At 50.1% G+C, this 19,794-nt stretch overlaps 1 protein-coding gene across 2 annotated transcripts in view; it reads right to left on the bottom strand.

The window, feature by feature from the left end:
* The window catches only part of Mlph (melanophilin), a 38,556-nt gene that overhangs the window by 13,349 nt on the left and 5,413 nt on the right, over positions 1-19,794 (bottom strand). For both annotated transcript variants that reach the window (XM_021657431.2, XM_060368826.1), the window contains exons 2-9: positions 17,024-17,157; positions 9,466-9,687; positions 9,249-9,361; positions 6,968-7,071; positions 5,655-5,777; positions 4,181-4,385; positions 2,687-2,826; positions 439-522 (exon numbers count right to left, since the gene is read on the bottom strand). In XM_021657431.2, the coding sequence (XP_021513106.1) occupies positions 439-522; positions 2,687-2,826; positions 4,181-4,385; positions 5,655-5,777; positions 6,968-7,071; positions 9,249-9,361; positions 9,466-9,687; positions 17,024-17,133 (1,101 nt within the window). In that variant the 5' untranslated portion in view covers positions 17,134-17,157. The remainder of the gene's footprint in view (positions 1-438; positions 523-2,686; positions 2,827-4,180; positions 4,386-5,654; positions 5,778-6,967; positions 7,072-9,248; positions 9,362-9,465; positions 9,688-17,023; positions 17,158-19,794) is intronic.

The raw sequence follows: 19,794 nt of genomic DNA, 5'->3' as shown, positions 1-19,794 counted from the left end.
ACTTCAGGTGGAGTTGGGTCATGAAGGGCTGGAAAGGAACTACCACAAATGATGTGACCACGGGCAGCTGGCTGCTGCTCGTCCATCCTGGGCTGCCCTTGACTCAGGGATAGGGACTGGGTGTGAGGGTCACAGTTTCTTCAGTGAGGTGGTGCAGGTTGGGGATGCTGGCCTCAACACCCATGATGCCACCTCCGGCTGAGGGTTCATCTCACAGCAGTTTATGGCACACCTCCCCATACCACACCCCCTTACTACTGACCACGGATGCCTTTTTGTGGGTGGGCTATGCAGGACCCCTCATCTACCTGTCCTTGGAGCACCCTGCACCAACCAGCTGCAAGACCTCTGAGGCTCTTTCCCTGAGGCTATTAGTATGGACTTCAGCCTTCCATCATGGAAGGCTGTGGGCTGGCCTTGCAAAGGCCAGGGTGTTACCTGGACGGAGGGTGGCAGGACTGCGTTTTCCAGGTGGACCAGCATGTGCTCCACAGCCAACACGCGTTTGTTCAACTCCAAGATCTGCAGCAGATGGGCAGGAGCAGGGTTCTGGCTACAGCAGAGGGCCTCACCCTGACTCCCGGCAGCACAGGCGCCTTCCTCCTCTGAAGCCCCAAACCCAGCTAGAGCCACTACTTACGACATGGCCCCAGAGGTTAACTGTAAAACAACCCCTCGCACCAAGGGGACTAAAGCAAGAGGTGGTGAGTGAGGACGGGATGACCACATAGGAGGGGTGAGAAAACCAGCCAGACAAGGCGGCTGAAAGCACTGACCGTGTCTGCCACTGGGCAGCTCCTGGTCACTTAATGTCCAGGAAAATGTGCATTAAGCAGGACACTGTGACCAAAGACATTAGGTAGCAAGAGCCCTGGGTCACTTGTGACCCAAAGCACAACCTCCTAATTCTTTGAGTCACCAGACTCTTGAGTCAGCCAGTCTATTAGCTTCCAGACAGAGCCTGGAAAATCAATTCCTCTTTGCTCTGCCTCCCCCCCCCCCCCCAGCAGCCTCTGTGTCCCGCATTATCTCATTTACCGCTCGCCTGGCCTTATGAGAGGGAAATGACACTTACAGGGGCGGGAAGCTGCCATTGTTGGTGGGTAATTACCACAGCACTGAGGACTTGGAGTGGAGGAAGACCACACACCAGAAATGTCAATGCAAGTGTCTTTGAGCCCTCTGCCTATGTTTGCCCTCTGGGTGGCCGTGACTCAGGCTTCATATGGCCTGGCCCATTTGGTGCTTGTTGCGTTGGCACTGATCAATATCCTCAGTAGGCTGCTCAGCACAGCTTTGTCGACTTGCCCAGGAGGCACAGGTGGGGGCTTGGAGAAAGGAAAAGCCACCGCCTTCTCAGTGCCAATACTGTCACTGTGAATCCCACATGGGGTGAATGAGAAGGGAAGCCGCTAGGGATCCTGGGAAGCTGGGGCTGGAGAGGATGGCAGAGGCTGGGAGGGACCAGGAGACCACAGACCAGGGAGTTAGTTGCCTCAGAGGGCTCAGTGTGGCTTTCTGATGAGGCCCTGGCTGCGGCTAGACCCTGTGGTTAAGTGGGGACCACCAGGCCACTGGGACATGCAAGGAACACAGCCAACTCCAGCTTCTGCCTGGTGCCTGGAGCTTCCGGTGCTTTGCAGACAAGCCCACAACACAAGGGGTCTCCCGAGGGACCAGTTTCAAGAAGGGCTGGAGTCTCCCATGTTTGCCAAGATGGAGGCAAACACAGGAGGAAGATAAGCAGCCTCCTTTTCCTTGTGGAAAACAAACGGCGTGGGTGTGGCAAGGACACTGTATCCTGAGACTTGAGGGGCTGAGACAGGAGGATGGCAAGCTCTTAAGACCAGCCTGGACCACACAGGGAGAGCCTGTCTCACAGATCCAAGGGGCTGTGTGTGAATCAGTTTTAGAGAACTCACCTAGCATGCTTGAAGCCCTGGGTTCCATCCCCAGCATGGAGTGGGAACTTTTCTCAGCCTCTCTCTTCAGAATTCCCTCCTCTATCCATTTCATATGTATGTAAACCATCATAGCACGCTACATAACTCCTGTTCAGTCTCAGAACTCTGGACTGTTTGAAATGCAAATGTCGCCAAGCCCTACAGGAAGGAGAGGCTGAGTGTGGCCAAACCTTGCTTGAACACTGGAGTCTGTCTTCTGTCTTAAAGACATGAAGCTCTTCTCTGGCCAAAGCAATACAATTGGATGGCTGTCTCCTGGGGACTCTGCTTTCAATCTTGGTGAGTGTACAATCAAAATTAATTATAATTTTGTATATTATCACAGAAGACACAGGGGGTAACAATATTTTAAATTTCTTCCTAGAGACAGATTCTGGATACGGAGCCTTGGCTGGCGTTGAACTTGAGATCCTTCTACTGTCTTTCAAGTCATGATTAGCCACTATGCATGGATCTTTTTTCCTTTCCTTCCTTTCTTTTCCTTTTCTTTTCTTTCATCTCTCCCTCTTAACATTTTGAGGAACTCCCATACTTGAGTAGTCAACATTATGTTATACAAATTCACTTCAATAAAGCATGCATATTGACATATCCCTATGATATGGATAATTTTAATGTCTAAAAGTGCTGAAAGGTTCAGTTTCTCTAAAGTGACTGGTGAGAAAAAGCAAAAACATTGACCCAGAGAAGCACAAAGACAGAATTCTCTCAAACCCCATTACCTGAGTTTCAGGCATAGCCCGGGCCCTCCGCTTGGCATGCTGGGAGGCCGCCCTGGAACCCTGAAGACTGTCTTCGTCAGAGGTATCCACATCAGCCAGGTACTGTGAGGGGAACCGTGTGTCCCTGACATCATCTATCCCTTTGGAAAAAGATGGGGTTTGAAACGGAGTGAAGAGTTAAGAGCCCAGGAACGTGTTTGCCCCAGAGAGGCAAAGTTAGCCATAGCTGAGCTCCATTAGGGTTTGGGTGGTCACATGCCCGTGGATAACACACACATTCAGGAAAGAGGCGCCTGTCAGCCTGGATGGAGGGGTGGCTTGCTTAGCAGGTCCATCCTGCCTTATAGAAACTGCCTAAGTCACATTGCACCCCTCCAACACAGCATGGGAGACCCTGTGCCAAGAATACCCCAAGCCCAGCCCATACTCACTCCCTGTGAGTTGTATGTTGCTTTAAGATGCTAAGTTGGTCACATTTGTCAACAGATGTGATCATCTCCTTTAGTCCCTACAACTTTGCTATGAGCTAGATGTCGCTGCCAGGACAGTGAGGGTCCGGGAAGTCATGGTGGCACACTGTAGAATCACATCCGTGTGCCATCACAAGAAGAGCTGGCCACACTCGACACTCCTTACTAACCACCTTCATTGTGATACCCCCCCCCCAACTCCCCATCCAGGAGATGCTATGTAGAAAGTCCTGTGTGAGAAACAAGCTGCTGCCTGGGTTCCGATCTCAGAACTTTCCAGACATAAGGGCCTTTGCTTGCCATTGCTAGGTCTCTTGCTCTTGGCTTGCCTCTTCCACGTGCTCCACGGTCATGCCATTATGGGACAGAATATAAATTCTTATTGCTGGACAGGCTCATTTACTCCTAGTTTTAGGAGCAAGTGAAACCCACCTCTATTCAAAGCCCCTAAGTCCCTAGTCACTGCAGGGAACACAAGTTTACAGTCTCCGAAGACCAGCAACAAGGAAGCTGGAGTGCACAGGTCTCTCTGGAGCAGCTGCACATGGCTGGTGGAAGGTGCGTGCTGTTGTGGACTTATTTATTCTAACTTAATCTGTGCCGAATTTAATCACTGAGCCTGGCAGACCTTGGACACAGGCAGAGGCATCCTTGGGGATTTCACTTGGAAGCTGAACTGTCTGATGAAATCTCTTGCTCCTTGTCTCCCAATGGGACTTGCTCTGCTGATCTCCCAGTGTAGCTTTGGACTAGGGGGTTACAGTAGACATTTTGAGGAAATTGTCAGGTCTTTACCCTACACCAGTGATTGTGGACCAGGGATGACTTAACCCCTTTCCTGATATTTCCAGGTACCCCAGGGAAGCACTGAGCCCAGGGAGGAAAGGGTCTGTGGGGGTTGCTGAAGGACAATCACACTGAAAGAATCATTCAGTCTGTCTATTTATACTAGGGGGAGGGCCTGTCTTCTTAGGGATGCCTCCTCCCCAGAGTTCCTCTGAAAGAGGTTGGCTATAGCACCTACCAGGCATAGCTGTGGTCCCCAGGGCTCTCTTGCAGGATGCCCCGGGCTCGTCCAGTTCAGTGTGAGCATCCTCTCCGGAGGGTAAAGGGCTGTAAGATTGCTCTCCTGGACCAGGGTGACTCTCCACAGCCCCTGCACCAGCCTCTTCTAGCCCCTCGGGCTCCAGAGAGGTGGTGTCCTCAGAGTAGGGCTCACCTGAGAGGGACTGAGCACATGGGTTGTTAGCTTTGGTCTCCAATGTGGCCGACTGAACACTAGACAGCCATCTGCTCTGGCAGCATGCTACTCATCTCTGTCTTCGAACACTGCCAAGAGCATTTACTGCCCTTCTGCTTCATGTCTGGGACCCTGGGGTTCCCTGCGACACTGTGCTCAGGCATCATACAGGAGACAGAAGTAATTCTGAGCAGCCAAGGGCTCAGGTTCACTCTGGCAGAAGCCTCGAAAACATTCCCGCAAAGATATTTACTTCTTTCTTGGGAGAGAGGACATGGTTACTGTGCGTACTTTAGCAGTCCTTGATGGTCAGAGGTCAGAGATCAAAGGGTAGAGGTGAGTTTTCCTGAGAAGCCTGCCCTTGGGCTGAGGGGTCTGTATGGCAACCATCATCCCCAAGAGATCTTGGTATTGAGTGTTCCCAGAAGCCACTGTCCCAGCTTCTCTACAGTCTGGCCTTGGCTGGTGGAGTGGCATAGGTTCTGGAGGATGGAAGGTTGTAGGAGAAGGACCTATGGACCAATATCCCCTTAGGGGCTGGCTTCTATGGCCCCTGTTCTCTGTCCTCCCCTTCCACAGGAGTCAGAAGGTCCAACCCTACCCAGCTCAGGCTAGCAATGCCTGAGACCAGGAGCTGCTCAAGGGTTCACAACAAAAGCACCTGCCACGGCCTTGCGCTCACAGCTATTTTTACTACCTATCAAAGTGTCACGCACACCAGGCATGGACTCTCATCTCAAAACCAACCCTGGAAGGCAGAAATGAGGGGATAAGGTTTCAAAGAATTCCAAGGACATGACTAAAGAGCAGCGGGCGGTGAGAACAGCATTTTCATCCACGAGACCAGCCTAATTTGAGCATGAGGCCCCAGGCAGGCACAGGCATAGCTCAGTGCTGGGTCCTGACTGGCTCCTTGGTGGATGCCATTGTCCATTCTGCACTCCCAGGGCCAAGCACAAACTGTCACATTCCAGGCTCCTAACTCTCCTGCCCGGCTTGAGGTTTCTACCCACCCCTAGGTCTCCAAGTGTTTTACTCAGTACCCTGAGATGCTGGCCTTGGGAGAATATGAAGTTTCTGAATTCTATGCTCCCACGCCCTGTCCCCAATTATCCCCTTGCCTTGAGTCTGATGTGACCACCTGGCTATAAGACACTGTGTCCTCAAGTGCAGCCCCAACTGGGGCCCTAAGCCCCTGCCCTTCGGCTCAGGTTCCTAAGAGGGGTCTGGAGATGGGCAGACACCAGAGCGCACTGACCTGCAGGCTGTGTGTAGACTCAGGGACTGAGGAAAGGCCCCGGCTGTGGCTGCAAGGCTGCAGAGAGTGATCTGAGTCCTCCTCAAAGTCCGCATCTCGGAAGGAGAGCAGGCGCTTTTTCCTCTTGGGTGTAAGATAAGCAAGACTTGTCAGACCCCAGCCCCATACTCAGCCTCTCCTGGGCACACCCACCTCTAGCTAGAAATGGACCCGAAGGATCCTTGAAGTGGCAATGGGGCCCATAGTGGCTACCCCATCAGAAGAGTCATTGTACCCAGGGTCCTGGCTGAGCTGTAAGGAAAGTGGGTTCTTGGCCTTCTAGGTGCTGCCTAGGGTGACAGCTGGTGAGGGGCTGAAGGTACCACACCACAAAAGCACCCTGGGACATTAGCTCACTGACTATGGGGTGGAGATAGGTGACCACTCCATCTTTTAAAAACTATATGTGAGCATTTCTTTACAACCCCCTCCCCTCAGTACAATTACTCTGATCCTTTAAAGGTATGTTTTATTGTAGAATGTTCTAGACATTGGCTGGGTTGCATTCTGTGAGCTCAGCAAATGATGTGAACTGGATATTGTGCAAGAGATAACAGAGTGTTCCTAGTGCATTTCTCAGAGCTGATTCTACAGCCCTGTCACCTTCAAAGAGTTCAAGGCCAAACTCACACTCTTCAGCCTACTTCCTCCTCCTCCCTCTGACTCACCATTGTCCTCCTATCCTAAACCAAGGCACTGCTGAGCCTGCCTCTACCAGCAGAAACAACTCAAAAGATAAATGAGAAAAGAAAAAACTTCTCATTTATCTTTTATCTCATTTGTCTTTTCATCTTTATAACAACCACTTATAAAGATGAGTTTCATAATCTGAAAGGTGCAAGGGCCACATCCCTGAAGGTCCCTTGAGCCATTTGGACACAGATCTGCCCTCCTGTACATCTTTGTCACAGCACCTGAATGCCCCTGAACACCAATCAGTCAGGACAGGCCTCATAGTGGGATTTGTTCATCTTTACCTTCTTTTGGAGTTCTCAAGCGAACACTGGGCCCTCATGCTTAGGAGGGAGGGGCTTAGGATGGAGGGAGGAGCTAGGTAGGAAGGAGGAACTTCTGTAGGAGGAAGCCAGGCTTGGGGATGTGGAGCCACTGAGGACACAGAGGTTCCCAGGTGGCTATGGGGTGGGAGCAGGGGAGAAATGCAGGTGGCTGAGGTATGGCATGGCTGGCAGAGGTGTAAGGGAGCTGGGATGCATGAGGATGGGCAGAAGACCTATGGGATTTGGGGAGAGAGACAGTGCCTGGGGAGGGCTTACTTTGCTGTTGCTGGGCTGGGCCTGGGCTTCGGAGCCCAGGTCTCCATCCTCATCTGTCTGCTCACTGTCTCCACTCTCCTCTCCCAAGCTTGGTTCAGATCCACCTGCAATATATAGGGGCATGGATTCACCCACAGAGGGTCAGAATGGGAGACCACTTAACTGTCTCTTGATTCATTCTTCCACTCACCTGCTAACTACCCGTTTCTGTGGTGGTTTGAAAAAGAATGGCCCCCATAAGCTCATGTATTTAAACTTAGTGTCCAGTTGGTGGAACTGTTTGGGAAGGCTTAGGAGGTGTGCCTTGATGGAGGAGGTGTGTCATTGGGGGGTGAGAGGATTGGGCTTTGAGGTTTCAAAAGATTTGTGTCATTCTTTCTCTGTCTCTTGGTTGTGACTCAAGATGTAAGCTCTCAGCTACTTCTCTAGCACCGAGCCTGTCTGTCTGTCTGTCTGTCTGCCTGCCTGCCTGCTTGTCTACTGTCATGATGGTAATGGACTCTTACTCTCTGAAACTGTAAGCCCCAAATAAACTCTTCACAGCAATAGAAAATTAACTAAGATGCCTCCCCTCCCTTCCTCCCTCTCTCCCTCTCTGTTTCTTTCCCTCCCCTTCTCTCTTCTATTTATATATCCATCTACTCATCCATCCAGCCAAGCAGCTGTTTACCACCCATGCCTGCCCATCTGTCTTTTCTTTCCTTCTATCTAACCACTGGCTCTGGCTTCTCAGGCTGTGTCCTGGTCCACAGTGGCTTAGTCACTTTAGACTTTCATCCATCATCCTGACTGTGGCTCCGCTGCTATGAACAGCCCCCTAAGAAAAGTGCTTGAGGGAAAGAGGGGACCTGCTTCCCGATCTTGAACTCCTGGGTGGTGGGCCTGGGAGGCCTTCAGCTTGACTTTCTCCTTCTGCCTGCCACCCATGCCTGCTCAGTCTGAGCCTGAGCCTGCAGAGAGCATGGTGGACAGAGGTGCATTGCAGGATGGCAAAACAGGAGGGGTCTGTGTCAGCCCAAGCAAGCAGAAAGGCTTTGGGACCATCAGCTGACTTCCTGGGGTGACATCAAAAGCTAAGCACCCCACAGCCTTCAGGATCCTTTCAGATATGGCTCTGACTTCTCTCTATGCAGGCCCCAGTCACACTAGATGCCTGATCAATCATGTTACACAAGTCCAAAGGGTTGTCCATGTTCTTGCCACAGAACAGAGATGTCCTGGCCGGGAGGAAAACAAAATGGAAGCTGGCAGAGGCCCCACTGTTGACAGCTGTAAATCCTGCTGTCTGCATGCACATGTGGGGCTTTGGGAAGAAAAGGATGGCTGGGCACCTAGCAACAGGTGAGTCATTTCGTTTCTCACACCAAGGCTGCTGCCCACGACGAACCCACCGGACGCCCTGGAAACAGGCATCACTCTGCGCAATGACACATGCCCGGGCTGGGTCAGTTCTCAGAACAGCAACTTTACTCATTAAGTTGTTTTTTCCCCCCTCTTTCAAGAGAGTCCTCTCCAGGAGATTGGCGCAATGGTTAGCTGCTAAAAGCACACTGTTCGTGCAGAGGGTCTGAGTTCACTTCCCAGCACCCACACTGGGTCCTGGTGGTTTACAAGTACCTGTAACTCTAGCTCCAGGTGCTCTAGTATTTTTCTCTAACATCTAGGAACCTGTACAGTCTGCTCTCTCTCTCTCTCTCTCTCTCTCTCTCTCTCTCTCTCTCATTTAAAAAAAAAGATCTTAAAAGGGGTTAAAAAAAAAAGGAAGACAGTGTCCTCCCCTTCCCTGCTTGGTCTTGACCTGCTGTGTGTACAGGAGCCCAGCAGGGGAGAATGAAGCTTTGGGGTCCTGGGGCTGACACCTGTTTAGCTGGGTTGCTGAGAGTCCCTAAGAGGAAGGGCCTCTGTGTTGTTTTTTTTTTTGTTGTCCCACAGCGCCACCTCCTGGTTCTTATGGTGACAGTTTTGAAATTGGCAGCTTATTGCAGTCAGGAAGCATAAATTCCTACAGCTCTCAAGATGGCTAGTTCTAAATGACAGACAGCTCCCTGGCTATGAGTCTTCAACGTGGTGTAAAATTTGAGAAAGAAGAAAAAAAACCTAGAAAAACAAGGACTTCAAATATTGGAATTGTTTACAGCAAGAGCTGGAAAGCCCAGGGGGCTGGAACATGACAGAGGACTCCTGAGGACTGCTTTTCACACAGAGGCCCGCCAACCACACGCTAACGGTTCTTCAACATCAAAGCATGCCTGGAACCTCCCCAGGCCGGCTGCCTCCTCACCTCCACCCTGCAGCCGCCCACAGAGGGACCGGATCACTTTGGCACTCCCGAAATGCTTGAAGCGAGCTCTCACGTGCTGGTAGTACCACTCCAGGGAGCCAATCTTCACAACTCTGCGGGGAGATGAGCCTGAGGCAGCGTCTTTCCCCTTCCCCAGCCACCGAAGGGACACCACCGGGCTCAGACACCGCTAGGGTCGCTCTGCCTCCAGGCTCACCTGGCCAAGTGGCAAGGGTCGCAGAGCCAGCCCTGCTCTTCCGGGTGGGTGTGGCTGCAGCCTTTGCAGACAAAGAGGTTGCACTCTAGACACTGCCGTCTGCTGTTCACGAGGAGCCGGTAGGGCTGCAGGCAGCGGGCGCAGTGGGTCTCGTTCAGATGGGCTGTGTCCGACAGCAGCTCCCTCTTGGAGCTCTCCTTTTGTATCTTGCCTTTCAGCCCCCTTGGGAAAATGCAGGAACAAGAAATACATCAAGCAGATGTTTCTACAAGTGTGTGAGTGGACACAGCGTGAACGCACACACACGCACCTCCATATGCAGAAAAACAACGGCCCAAGCTGAGCGAAAGTGCTCAGAGGCACTCTGACTATTGGTTGGACGCCATCTCGCCCTCTTCCTGGAGGGGACAAATAGGCTGGGCTACTCCTATAAGGCTAGAGTCGAAACCTATGATTTTCCCAGAAATGACACTGCCCTTAAGCATTTCTGCGGCATTTACGGTTGAACCCTGTGCCCTCTCTTATGGGTAACAATCCCTGGGGCGAGGCCAGGTGGCATTTCCGTAGCAAGTGGTTTTGGGTGTCTTCCAGCAAGCACCAAGCTGAGGCCCCGGGCTGTTCCTGCAGAGCCTGCCTGAGGTGCTTGGCTTGGAGAGTCTCCAGGTAGGAATCACCATGCAGCCAGAAGTCCCAGGAGAAACCTGTTCTTCAAGACCAACAGCTTTGAAATTACCCAGCTTCCTGGCAAGGCTGCCAAGTGGAACCAGCTGCAACTGACTGGAAAACGTACCCCAGATCCCAATGAATGTACCCCTTTTGTTCTGAGTTTCACTGGCTACCTGCCAAAGATAATATTTTTAGTGTTAGATGGGGATAATGGTAATCTGTCCTTAGTGAGAAAAATTAGCAGCACACTGCATCCACTGTCTCCCGAGGACCTTCCAGTGTTCAATGTCCATGGGACACTTCCTGTGCAGAAGTGTGAGGGGTGCTGGGAGGTAACATCTGGTTTGAAATGGCACTGGCCCCTTCAATGGCCAACAAGAAAAAGAAGGGTATGCCTAGGACACACACACACACAGGAGAGAGAGAGAGAGAGAGAGCGAACACACAGAGAGAATAGTCATAATTTTAAATACTACATTGTTTTCTTTTATACATTTTGAAAAAGTGCTGGGCTTCATCGTGGCATCCTCACAGATATGTCATTCATTACACTTTGTTCCCAAGTGCGACTTCCCCAGCTACTCCTCCCCCAAAGCTAGTTCCTTTTCTTTTCCTAGTTAGACCCCACTTATGCTTTCCTTTTGCCTGGAATCCATTACCCCTCCCATTTCCACCTCACTTAAGATCTCTTCCTCCACCGGGCAGGAATAGTGGTGCACACCTTTAATTCCAGCACTTGGGATGCAGAGGCAGGCAGATCTTTGTGAGTTGGAAGCCAGGCTCGTGTACAGAGAGTTCTGGGAAAGCCAAGCCAGAGCTACATAGAAAGACTTGGTCTCAAAAAGTCAAAACCAAACCAACCCAAAACCCCCAAAAGAAATAAACAAGCAAACTAACAAAAATTCTATCTCTTCCTCCCCTCTGATGATCCCCTTTCTAGTTTTGTGCATTCATAAGTTACACAGATGTAAACATAAGAGATACATAAAAATGAAAACATTTGTCTTTCTGAGGCTGGCTTATTTCGCGTAACAGATTTATGGTTCTATCCATTTTCCTGCAAACCACATGATTTCAATTTTCTTCATGGTGCATAAATGTTCACTGTTTACATATACCACACTTTCTTTATCGATTCATCTGTTGATAGACAGCCAGACTGTCTATTTTCTGGGTATTTCAAACACCGCAGCAATGAAAAGGGTGTGGAAGTGTGTCTGTGGTGTGCTGACTGAGAGCCCTTTGGGGGTGTGCGCAGGCCTGGCGTGGATCTTTTCTCAGGGATCTCGACATTGACTTCCGTAGTGGCTGGGACTAGTCCAGATTTATTCCAGCAGTGAATGAGGCTCCTCTTTTCCACATCCTTGTCAGCACTTGTTTTCTCAATGGTAGCCATTTTGACTAGGGTGAGATGGGTGTTTGTTTGCATTTTCCTGATGCCCAAGAATTCTGATCACCCTTTTCAAGTATCCACCATGTTTGTAGTTCTTAGGAGAGCTCTCTGTTGAGTTTATTAACTCACTTAGTGATTGCTGGTTTGGTTTTTGGTATTTAATTTTGTGGTTCTTGTGATGTATTTTTGTAATCATTCTATTCAATTCTTAGCTGTGCTGTTAATCTCTTCCTGTACCTAGTCTATAAGCTCAACTGTGTCTTGGGTATGGACGTATGGGAAGAGGCACAGTGACTACGGGCTTGGCTGCATCCGTCACTTCAGATATTGGAACGTATCGTATCTCAACAAGAGTGACTGGCTACTTGTGCTGGCTGGTCTTACGTCAACTTGACACAAGTTAGTCATCTGAAAGGAGGGAACCTCGATTGAGAGAATGCCTCCATAAGGTCCCGCTGTAGGGCATTTTCTTCATTAGCGATTGATGGGGGACAGGTCCAACCCATTGTTGGTGTTGCTGTGCCTTGGCTGGCTGAGCAAGCCCGTAAGCAGCAGCTCTCCATGGTCTCTGCATCAGCTCTGCCTCCAGGTTCCTGCCCTATTTGAGTTCTTGTCCTGACTTTCCTTAATGATGAACAGTGCTGTGGAAGTGTAAGCCAAATAAATTCTTTCCTCCTTAAGTTTCTTTTGTCATGTGTTTCATCAAGCAATAGTAACCCTAACTATGACAAGTTGGTACCAGGAGTAGGGTATTGCATTGCTGTGACAGACCTGACCATGTCTTGGGGAAGACTATGGAAGGGCTTTGGAGCTAAAGGCCACTGAGTGTTGAGAGATCAGTGAGCTCTTCTGTAGGAGCTTGGAGATACGAGTGTTGTTGAAGGAAATATGGAAAGTAGAGGCCTGTTAATGTTGAAAGAATTGCAGAAAACAGTGGCCTGGCTTGTGAAGTTGCAGAGGGAGGTTTAAAGACTGTTGGGGGCCATCTGCTATTTTGTTAAAATCATATGGTTCTGGTTAGCTGGGGCTGAACAATCAGCTGTGATGAACAAGAGACCAAAACTACTGAAGTGAAACCTTTCACTCTGCTGGGCTCTTGCTGCTGGTCAGCTGGAGCTGATAAATTAGCAGTGATTGAGAAGAGACCAGCATCGTTGAGATAAAAATCTCCTGGGAAGTGTCTCCTAAGAGTCAGCACACAAAGGCTGTGCTCCAAAGGCGACCAAGGGTGTACCTCCCACTGTCAGCTGAACGTGCCAGTGTCAGGATCACAGGTGGTACCGGTTTTGAAGGCACAGAGGAGAGCTCGGTGCTGTGAGGGGCTAGGAGAAGACTGATGAAGGTGCAGCTCAGTAGCAGCTGGGTGCCCAGGACTGAAGGATCATGCCGAGAAGCTGAGGCTTGGTACCAGGAAGAGAGCCCAGGGAAGGCTATTGGTGAAAGTGCAGCCCACTTTCAGCAGGGACCCCAACAGTTTGGAAATGCCAGTTCCATGGGATGACTGCCAAGGGCAGCAGCAGTGGCGCCGGAGCCTAGAAAACACGATGGCGTGCTGCGGGGGCAGAGCTGTAAAAGCGACCTCTTGGAGGACCCAGGAGATCATGCGTGAATCCCTGACAAGCGAACACTGTGTTATTTACACATTTTGGAGTTCAGTTTTGCTTTGTTCAGATTGTGACTTTAAAAGACTGGATCTAAAAGAGATTAGCTATTTTAAAAAGACAATTTTTTTAAGCGTTTGAAGTTTTAAAGACTGTGGGACTTTTAAATTTGGGACGTTTATATTGGAAGGTTGATAGTAACGCGTAATCTTAGGGAAGAAGAGAAAGGAAAGGTTATGGTTTAACAGCATGTGTTGGTCAAGTTAACAAGGGTTAACTGTGCTAGGTAGTTACGTGTCAGCCTGGCACAGCCAGCGCCATCTGAAAGGAGGGAACCGCAAGGCTCACGTTACACCTCGAAAACCGTGAAAAAGTGGGTAAGCAGTGGCCAGGAACCTGGAGCAATACTGTTCTCTACCCATAGCACAGTGTAGATAAAGCCACACCCACAAGGCACCTTGCTTTGAACAGAGCCACAGGACCTTGGGCCCAGCCTCCTTCACTTTTGCCTATCTGCACCAACCTCGAAAGCTGTGAGTCACCCCTCTCACTGGACCCCTCCATTTCCCTTCTAATGGGAAATAGAATCCTGGGTGCAGACCAAGAAGGAGGTATGAACATCAGAAGCACAAGGCAACAAGAATGTAAAGAGAGCCTGGGCCCAGGGAGGGGGCTGGAAACAGAGGGATCGGGTGTTGAGTTTGGGGGAAGCATGCTTCCCCATTTCAGGTTCTAGGAGGAGAGGAGCAAGGAGACACCGTGCTGTGTGGGTCAGGAGATAACCTTTCAGCTGCTGGGTGCATCACCTAAGCTGGAGCATCATCCGGGAAGAAGTGTAAAGGAACCCCCACTCCAGAGATTTTTTTTTTTCAGTTACTGCTGATTTTCAAGCTGCTCCCTCTCTCCCAGAATGCTGAGGGAATGGATGAGATGAATGAGAGGAGCGAGAAGATGAAGGAAAGTACAGAGAGTAGGCCTGAGGCTGCAGAGCAGACTCTGGGGAGTGGAGACAGATGAAGTGGGAGTGGGACACGGATCCTGAGGCAGATGTGAGGTACTGAGAGCCAGGGCGCTGACTAGGAAGACACAGGGCTGGTGTGAGGAGCTGCAGTCTCAGGAACCCGGCTGGGATCTCCATGGTGGACACTATCCACATCACAACATCCAGCCAGGACTATTGGCAGGGGTCGGCAGACAGTGCATGGCGTCTAAGTCTCATGGCCTGGGTTACTGGGAGGGCCACACTGTTGGTTTGGCCCAAACCAGGGAGGGAGACTCATGAGGAGAAGCTGGTGCCAGGAGAGGAGATCAGACATGCAGAAGAGTCTAAGAGAAACCAGAACTCAGTTTTTTTGGTTCAAGACCTGAGGACTCCGACTAATGATAAGAAAAATGAGGCCAGCCTTTTCCTTTGCACACTGTGACTGTGACCACATTACAGAGGCAGACTCACGAGGACACAAAAACACTCCCAACTTGAGAAAAGACTCAGAAAAAGAGCTGGGTCTACACATTAGAAGGCTCATGGGTGACTCCCAGCTAAGCGGAACTGACTCTCAAGAGCAAAACACAGATTCCTTGCCACTCCTGAGAGCAGTGTGAAGACACGCCCTTTTCCCCAGGCCTCCATGGCTGAAGAGGAAATCTGAAGTGCTACCCGATGATGAAGTGTCACTCAAAGGGAGTGTGACCTTTGGAGACTGCTGCCAGATGCAATGGGAATGAATGAGTAAGGGGGTAGATGCTGAGATCTGAAGGCAGAAGGTGGGGACCAGGGTCAGAGATGTGAAGGAAGGGGCATGCAGCCTTCCTGAAGGCTCTGGGAAAGGAATGGTCAAGGTGGTGAGGAAAGTGCTGGGGGGATGTAGCTGGAGATGCTTGTGAATGCGGGTGACAGAGGCAAAGCCGCTGAGAACCCCACTGACCACTTCACAGCAATGCTAAGCTCCAGCCCCAGCAGAGGCAGATGACTTCCTGCTTACATGATGCCATGGAAGCCAGAAGAGGGCACCAGATTCTCTGGAACTGGAGCTACAGATGGTTGTGAGCCATCATGTGGGTGCTGGGACTCAAACCCGGTACTTCTGGAAGAGTAACAAGGCTCTTAACTGCTCAGCCGCCTCTCCAGCCCCTTCTGCTGACTTTTAAATGAGCCTGCCTGGCCTCCTGCGTCTCACACTGACAGGCCTTTCTCAGATTATCTCAGGAATTCCTGTGTGTTTGCAGAGATCAGAACTGTACACTGACACCTATTTGCCTTTCTGGGAAGGTTAGCAGGTCTAATATTTGGTTAGTGGGCTGCGTCCTTTGGACAGGATGTGTCATTTAAGTACATTTCAGTCACTCCCTTCCCAGGAATATGAGTCACCGAAGCTGGCAATGCATCAGGGCTGCCCTTCCTGGGTTTTAGGACCATGCAGTGATTCCCAGCACAGCTTCAGCTGAGCACTGGACCCTACATATACAGAAAGAGACTTTGAGAGGACTTTAAATACTCAGGGCACGAGGCAAGACTGGAATGCAGGCTCTCAGTCTGGCTGAGGTTTCCTTCTTTGTACACAGGACCAGGCCACTCAGGTTCAGGATGGGGGTGTCCCAGGAGGGAGGGGCTAACAAGTGGAGACTTAACTGGGTGTTCCTTCAAGGTTTGCTTTGGCAATACTGTGTTTGTACAGCATAAAAATAATAACATGTGATTATATTTTCTGAACTTAAAACTTGTCAAAGACCATGACACGTGTAAATGTGGAGTGTATGGAAGATAAGAGACACTTTTCTGGAATTCTCTCTCATTTTAGGAAAACGGGACAAGGGAACCTTAATGTAAAGGTCAGAGATATATGGTCAGGAAACTGATTGTGGAAAACCATGAAATTAAGCTGGTAGTTCCTTCTACAACAAGCTTCAAATAAGAGAGAGAGCACGCACAAGGGCAGTGTGTGTGTCACTTAAAGACTAACGGAAACTACAAAGAAGAAAACTGAGCTGAGCATCCTATAGTTCCATCACTGGGGAGTCTGAGGCAGGAGGATCCTGAGTTTGAGGCTAGCCTGAGCTATGTAGTGAGCTCACCATCAGAAGTAAGAGAAGGTGGAAAAAGAGCAGGAGGAGCAGGAAAGGAAGAGGAGGAAGAGGGAGGATGGAGAAAACCAGTCACCAAATGAAATATATGGACCATATTTGAAGATAGGAACCTTTTACAACACTCTTTCCTTCTAGCTTTGAATACTGGGGTCAGATGAACCAAGCCCCTCCCCCCCAATCCCAAGACCTCGCCTGCCCATCCCTAGAGCCTGTGTGATCTGCTTATTAACCCTGGCACATTTTGGGCTTGCCCTTTGTTCCTCTCCTTTGCTTCTGTTCAGTCTTTGCTCACGGTCTCCTCCCTACCAAATCCGATGTCCCAGTCCACAGAGGACACACAGGGAAGAGAACAGGCACCAGGCAGACCAATCACCTTTCCTTGTGGGAAGAGGCAGAGGGAGGTGTGTAGGCAATGAGGTAAATTCTGGCTCAGCTGGCAGGAAGAGTGAGTTACCCAGCTGGGGTCACCCAAGAAGAGGGGTGCCCCCTCACGTCACTGAAGAGAATGAAGCCAGCCACTCTCTGAATCTCTTCAGAGCCATATCACATGCCCCATGTAGTACTGATAGCTCCTTTTCTCTCTTCACAGGGGCCTCAGGACCAGTGGCCCACAAGACAACACCCAGCAGTGGAGTCAAGATCAAAGGAGCTCCTCAGAGAAGAGAAACGCAAAGCTTGAGAGAGGAGCCAGATCCCGCATCACGGCTTCCCATTCACTCTCTACCTCTGGCTACATGCCCACCCAGGGCACCTGAGGTAGCAGCTACTCGGGATGTTGCAGGGCCTGAGCTCCACAGCTCAGCCAGACACCTACTTGAGTCTTTCTTCTTCTCGCCTCCTGAGGTCGAAGTCCCGCTGAACCACGGCCCACACATGCTCGGCTTCCTCATCTGTGAGTTTGGAAAGGTCCAGCTTTTTCCCCATCTCTGCACCTCATCCAGGCCACACCTGTAAAGTCACAGGGTCACAACCAATCAACTCCAGGAAGCCCCAGGGACACCAAATAAGTCACAGGGTATGAGGCAGGTCAGAAAAACACCCACGGATGTGCACTGGACCAAATGGCTTATTAAACAGATGAAGACTGTCTGGGGACCAAGGCCTTTAATAAATTTTGCACAGTTTAAATGACCGGAATGTGTGAGGGAATTAGTTCTTGTCCCTGGGGCATGCACACAGCTGCCTTCTCCTGGGTCTTTTTTTTTTTTTTTTTTTTTTTTCTGTGAGATGAATGCCAGTGGTTCCTCATTACAGCTCTGAGCCCATAGAGCCATTGCCCACGAGCCTCAGAGCTGACAGTGCTGGAGCCAGAATGCAAGGTGCTTCACAGAATGGCTCCCTATGTAGGTAGGGTGACTAATCTCCACTGTCAGTGTGACTGGATAACATATCTCTGGGTCTATCTACAAGAGGTTTAGCTGAGGAGGAAAACCCCCATTCCATGGGCTAGGGTCCCTCACTGAAGAAAATGACAAAAGAGAAAGAGCTGAGCACCAGCATTCATCTCTCTCCACTTCATCACTGTGGACTCAGTGTGACCACCTGCCCCACTCTGCCACCATCTTGTCACATGATGAGCTGTGTCCTCTGTGTGCCCAAAAGCAATCTGTCTCTCCTTAAGTTGCTTTTGCCAAGTATTTTGTCATAGCAATGGGGAAAGTAACAAGCACCATAGGGAAGGTTCAAGATGATTCGTCATTATCTGAAAGATTCATGGCCTTCCAGGGTGGGGCCAGCTTGTTTAGGGTTGTCACATGGTAGAGAGACACCCCCCCCTGCAATGTCATACTAGCATGATGGCAAATGCGCTTGCTCCAGGAATATTCATGCGCTGCCCACAGTGAGACTAAAGGAAGAACCGTCTGTATGGGCAAGACTGTTAGGGGCTGCAAAGTCACTCAGGAGAGGTCAGCTGAGGGACTGCTGTGTAAGTTCTTGTGCCCAGTGAATGCCAAGAGCCAGCACTCTCAAGGGGTCTGGGGTGGCTCAGGTGCAGTCAGACCCGAGTGTACTGGTATGCAGGGTTTCTAGGTGACCCAACAGCATGGAAGTCAAACTGCATTTTTGATTAGTTGATTACTTTTACTTAAGGCATAGTCTTGCTGTGCAATCCAGACTCTAATGAAACTCTCACTCCTTCTGCCTCAGCCTCCTGAGTTGGTATTATATATTTTCACCTTCACATGAACTCCAACTTCAGATTGTGGGAATTCTCCAAACCCGATATCCTTGTTAAGGCCAATGTCAATTAACACAGAAAACAAATACAGGTATCAGAGGATAGCAGAGCCTGATGTTTTCATTACTCTAAGTGTTGTCTATGCTGTCAGCCTTCTTTAGAAGCTGGTTAGGATGAAGATTCTCAGGCTCTGCCTAGCCCTGCCGACTTTGGCAAGCTCCTCAGGCAGTCTGTGTGTATGTTAGAGTTGGACTAGTATAGCCAGTCCACAGGTCTCCGTGGGAGGCAATATTGAGGGGGAGATTCATTCCCTTAATAGTCACTAACAGCTTCTGTCTGTATGCTCTGTAGGGTGTGAGGAAGCCCAATGAAAGTGATGCTGCAGATGAGCAGAGAAACATAGGTTCGAGATGTTACATGGATCTCACAAGGCATACCGACGTGACAGTGTATCTGGGTATAAAAGCAGAGGCATCCCTGGCAATGGAGGACCTTTCCTCATGTATCTTCACTGAGAACATGGCACAGCTCCACCCACTCCCCATGGAGGGCTTCTCTGACCGCATAGTGGGCTCCACTCTGCTGGTCATTCCCTACTTCCAGCCTTCTGAAGTTTCTTCATAGCTCTTAGTGGTCAGTGAGGTCATGTTGAGTTCCCTAGCACACAGATCCTTTCTATGCTCCTCACTGTTTGCAGCAGGTCATGCAGGGAGGCTGATGGGTGACTGACTCCTGGTCCAGCTGGCTCCAGAAACCACATGGTTCTAGGGAGGATTTTGGTTAGATGCTAGAGATACCTGTTTTGGGTGACCACAAGTTGAATAGCACTGAGAGACCTGAGCAAGTCTTCCTTGAGGATTTGACCTAATTTCTTGGGAATAGTAGAGCTGGGGATCAATCAGGTGCTCTCACGGGGAAATCTGCAAACCCAGAAGTCTCTATCTTGCCTTCAAATTCTGAGATACACCCTCCTTTAGGCCCTCAGTTAGAAAGAGTCAGTCTGAACATGCAAGAAGAACCGGCTCTGTGCCAGAGAAGTGCTTTAAGTTGGCCACATAGAAGTTAATTATGACCCATAGCCTCAGCACTCATTAGGCTGAGGCAGGAAAATCTCTGCTTGGAGATTAGCCTGGATTACATAGTGAGACCGTATCTCAAAGATGAGTTCAAAGCTAACAACACCAACCAAAAAGGCTGTGATGAATAATTTTCATTGTCTACCTGACTGGATCTGGGGTCACCTAGGAGACACACCTCTGGGCATGTCTGTAAGGGCATTTTCAGAGAGGTTTACTGGAGGAGGACTCAGCCTGAATTTGGGGAGCATCATCCCATGGGCTGGGGTTATGGACTGAATTAAAAGGAGAAACTGGCTAAGTACCAGCATCCATCCTGCTTCCTGGCTG

This window comes from Meriones unguiculatus, chromosome 15, assembly GCF_030254825.1.
Source record: "Meriones unguiculatus strain TT.TT164.6M chromosome 15, Bangor_MerUng_6.1, whole genome shotgun sequence".
NCBI classification, from domain to species: domain Eukaryota; kingdom Metazoa; phylum Chordata; class Mammalia; order Rodentia; family Muridae; genus Meriones; species Meriones unguiculatus.
The sequence above is the reverse complement of the archived record's forward strand: the minus strand, read 5'-3'. Positions and strand labels throughout refer to the sequence as shown.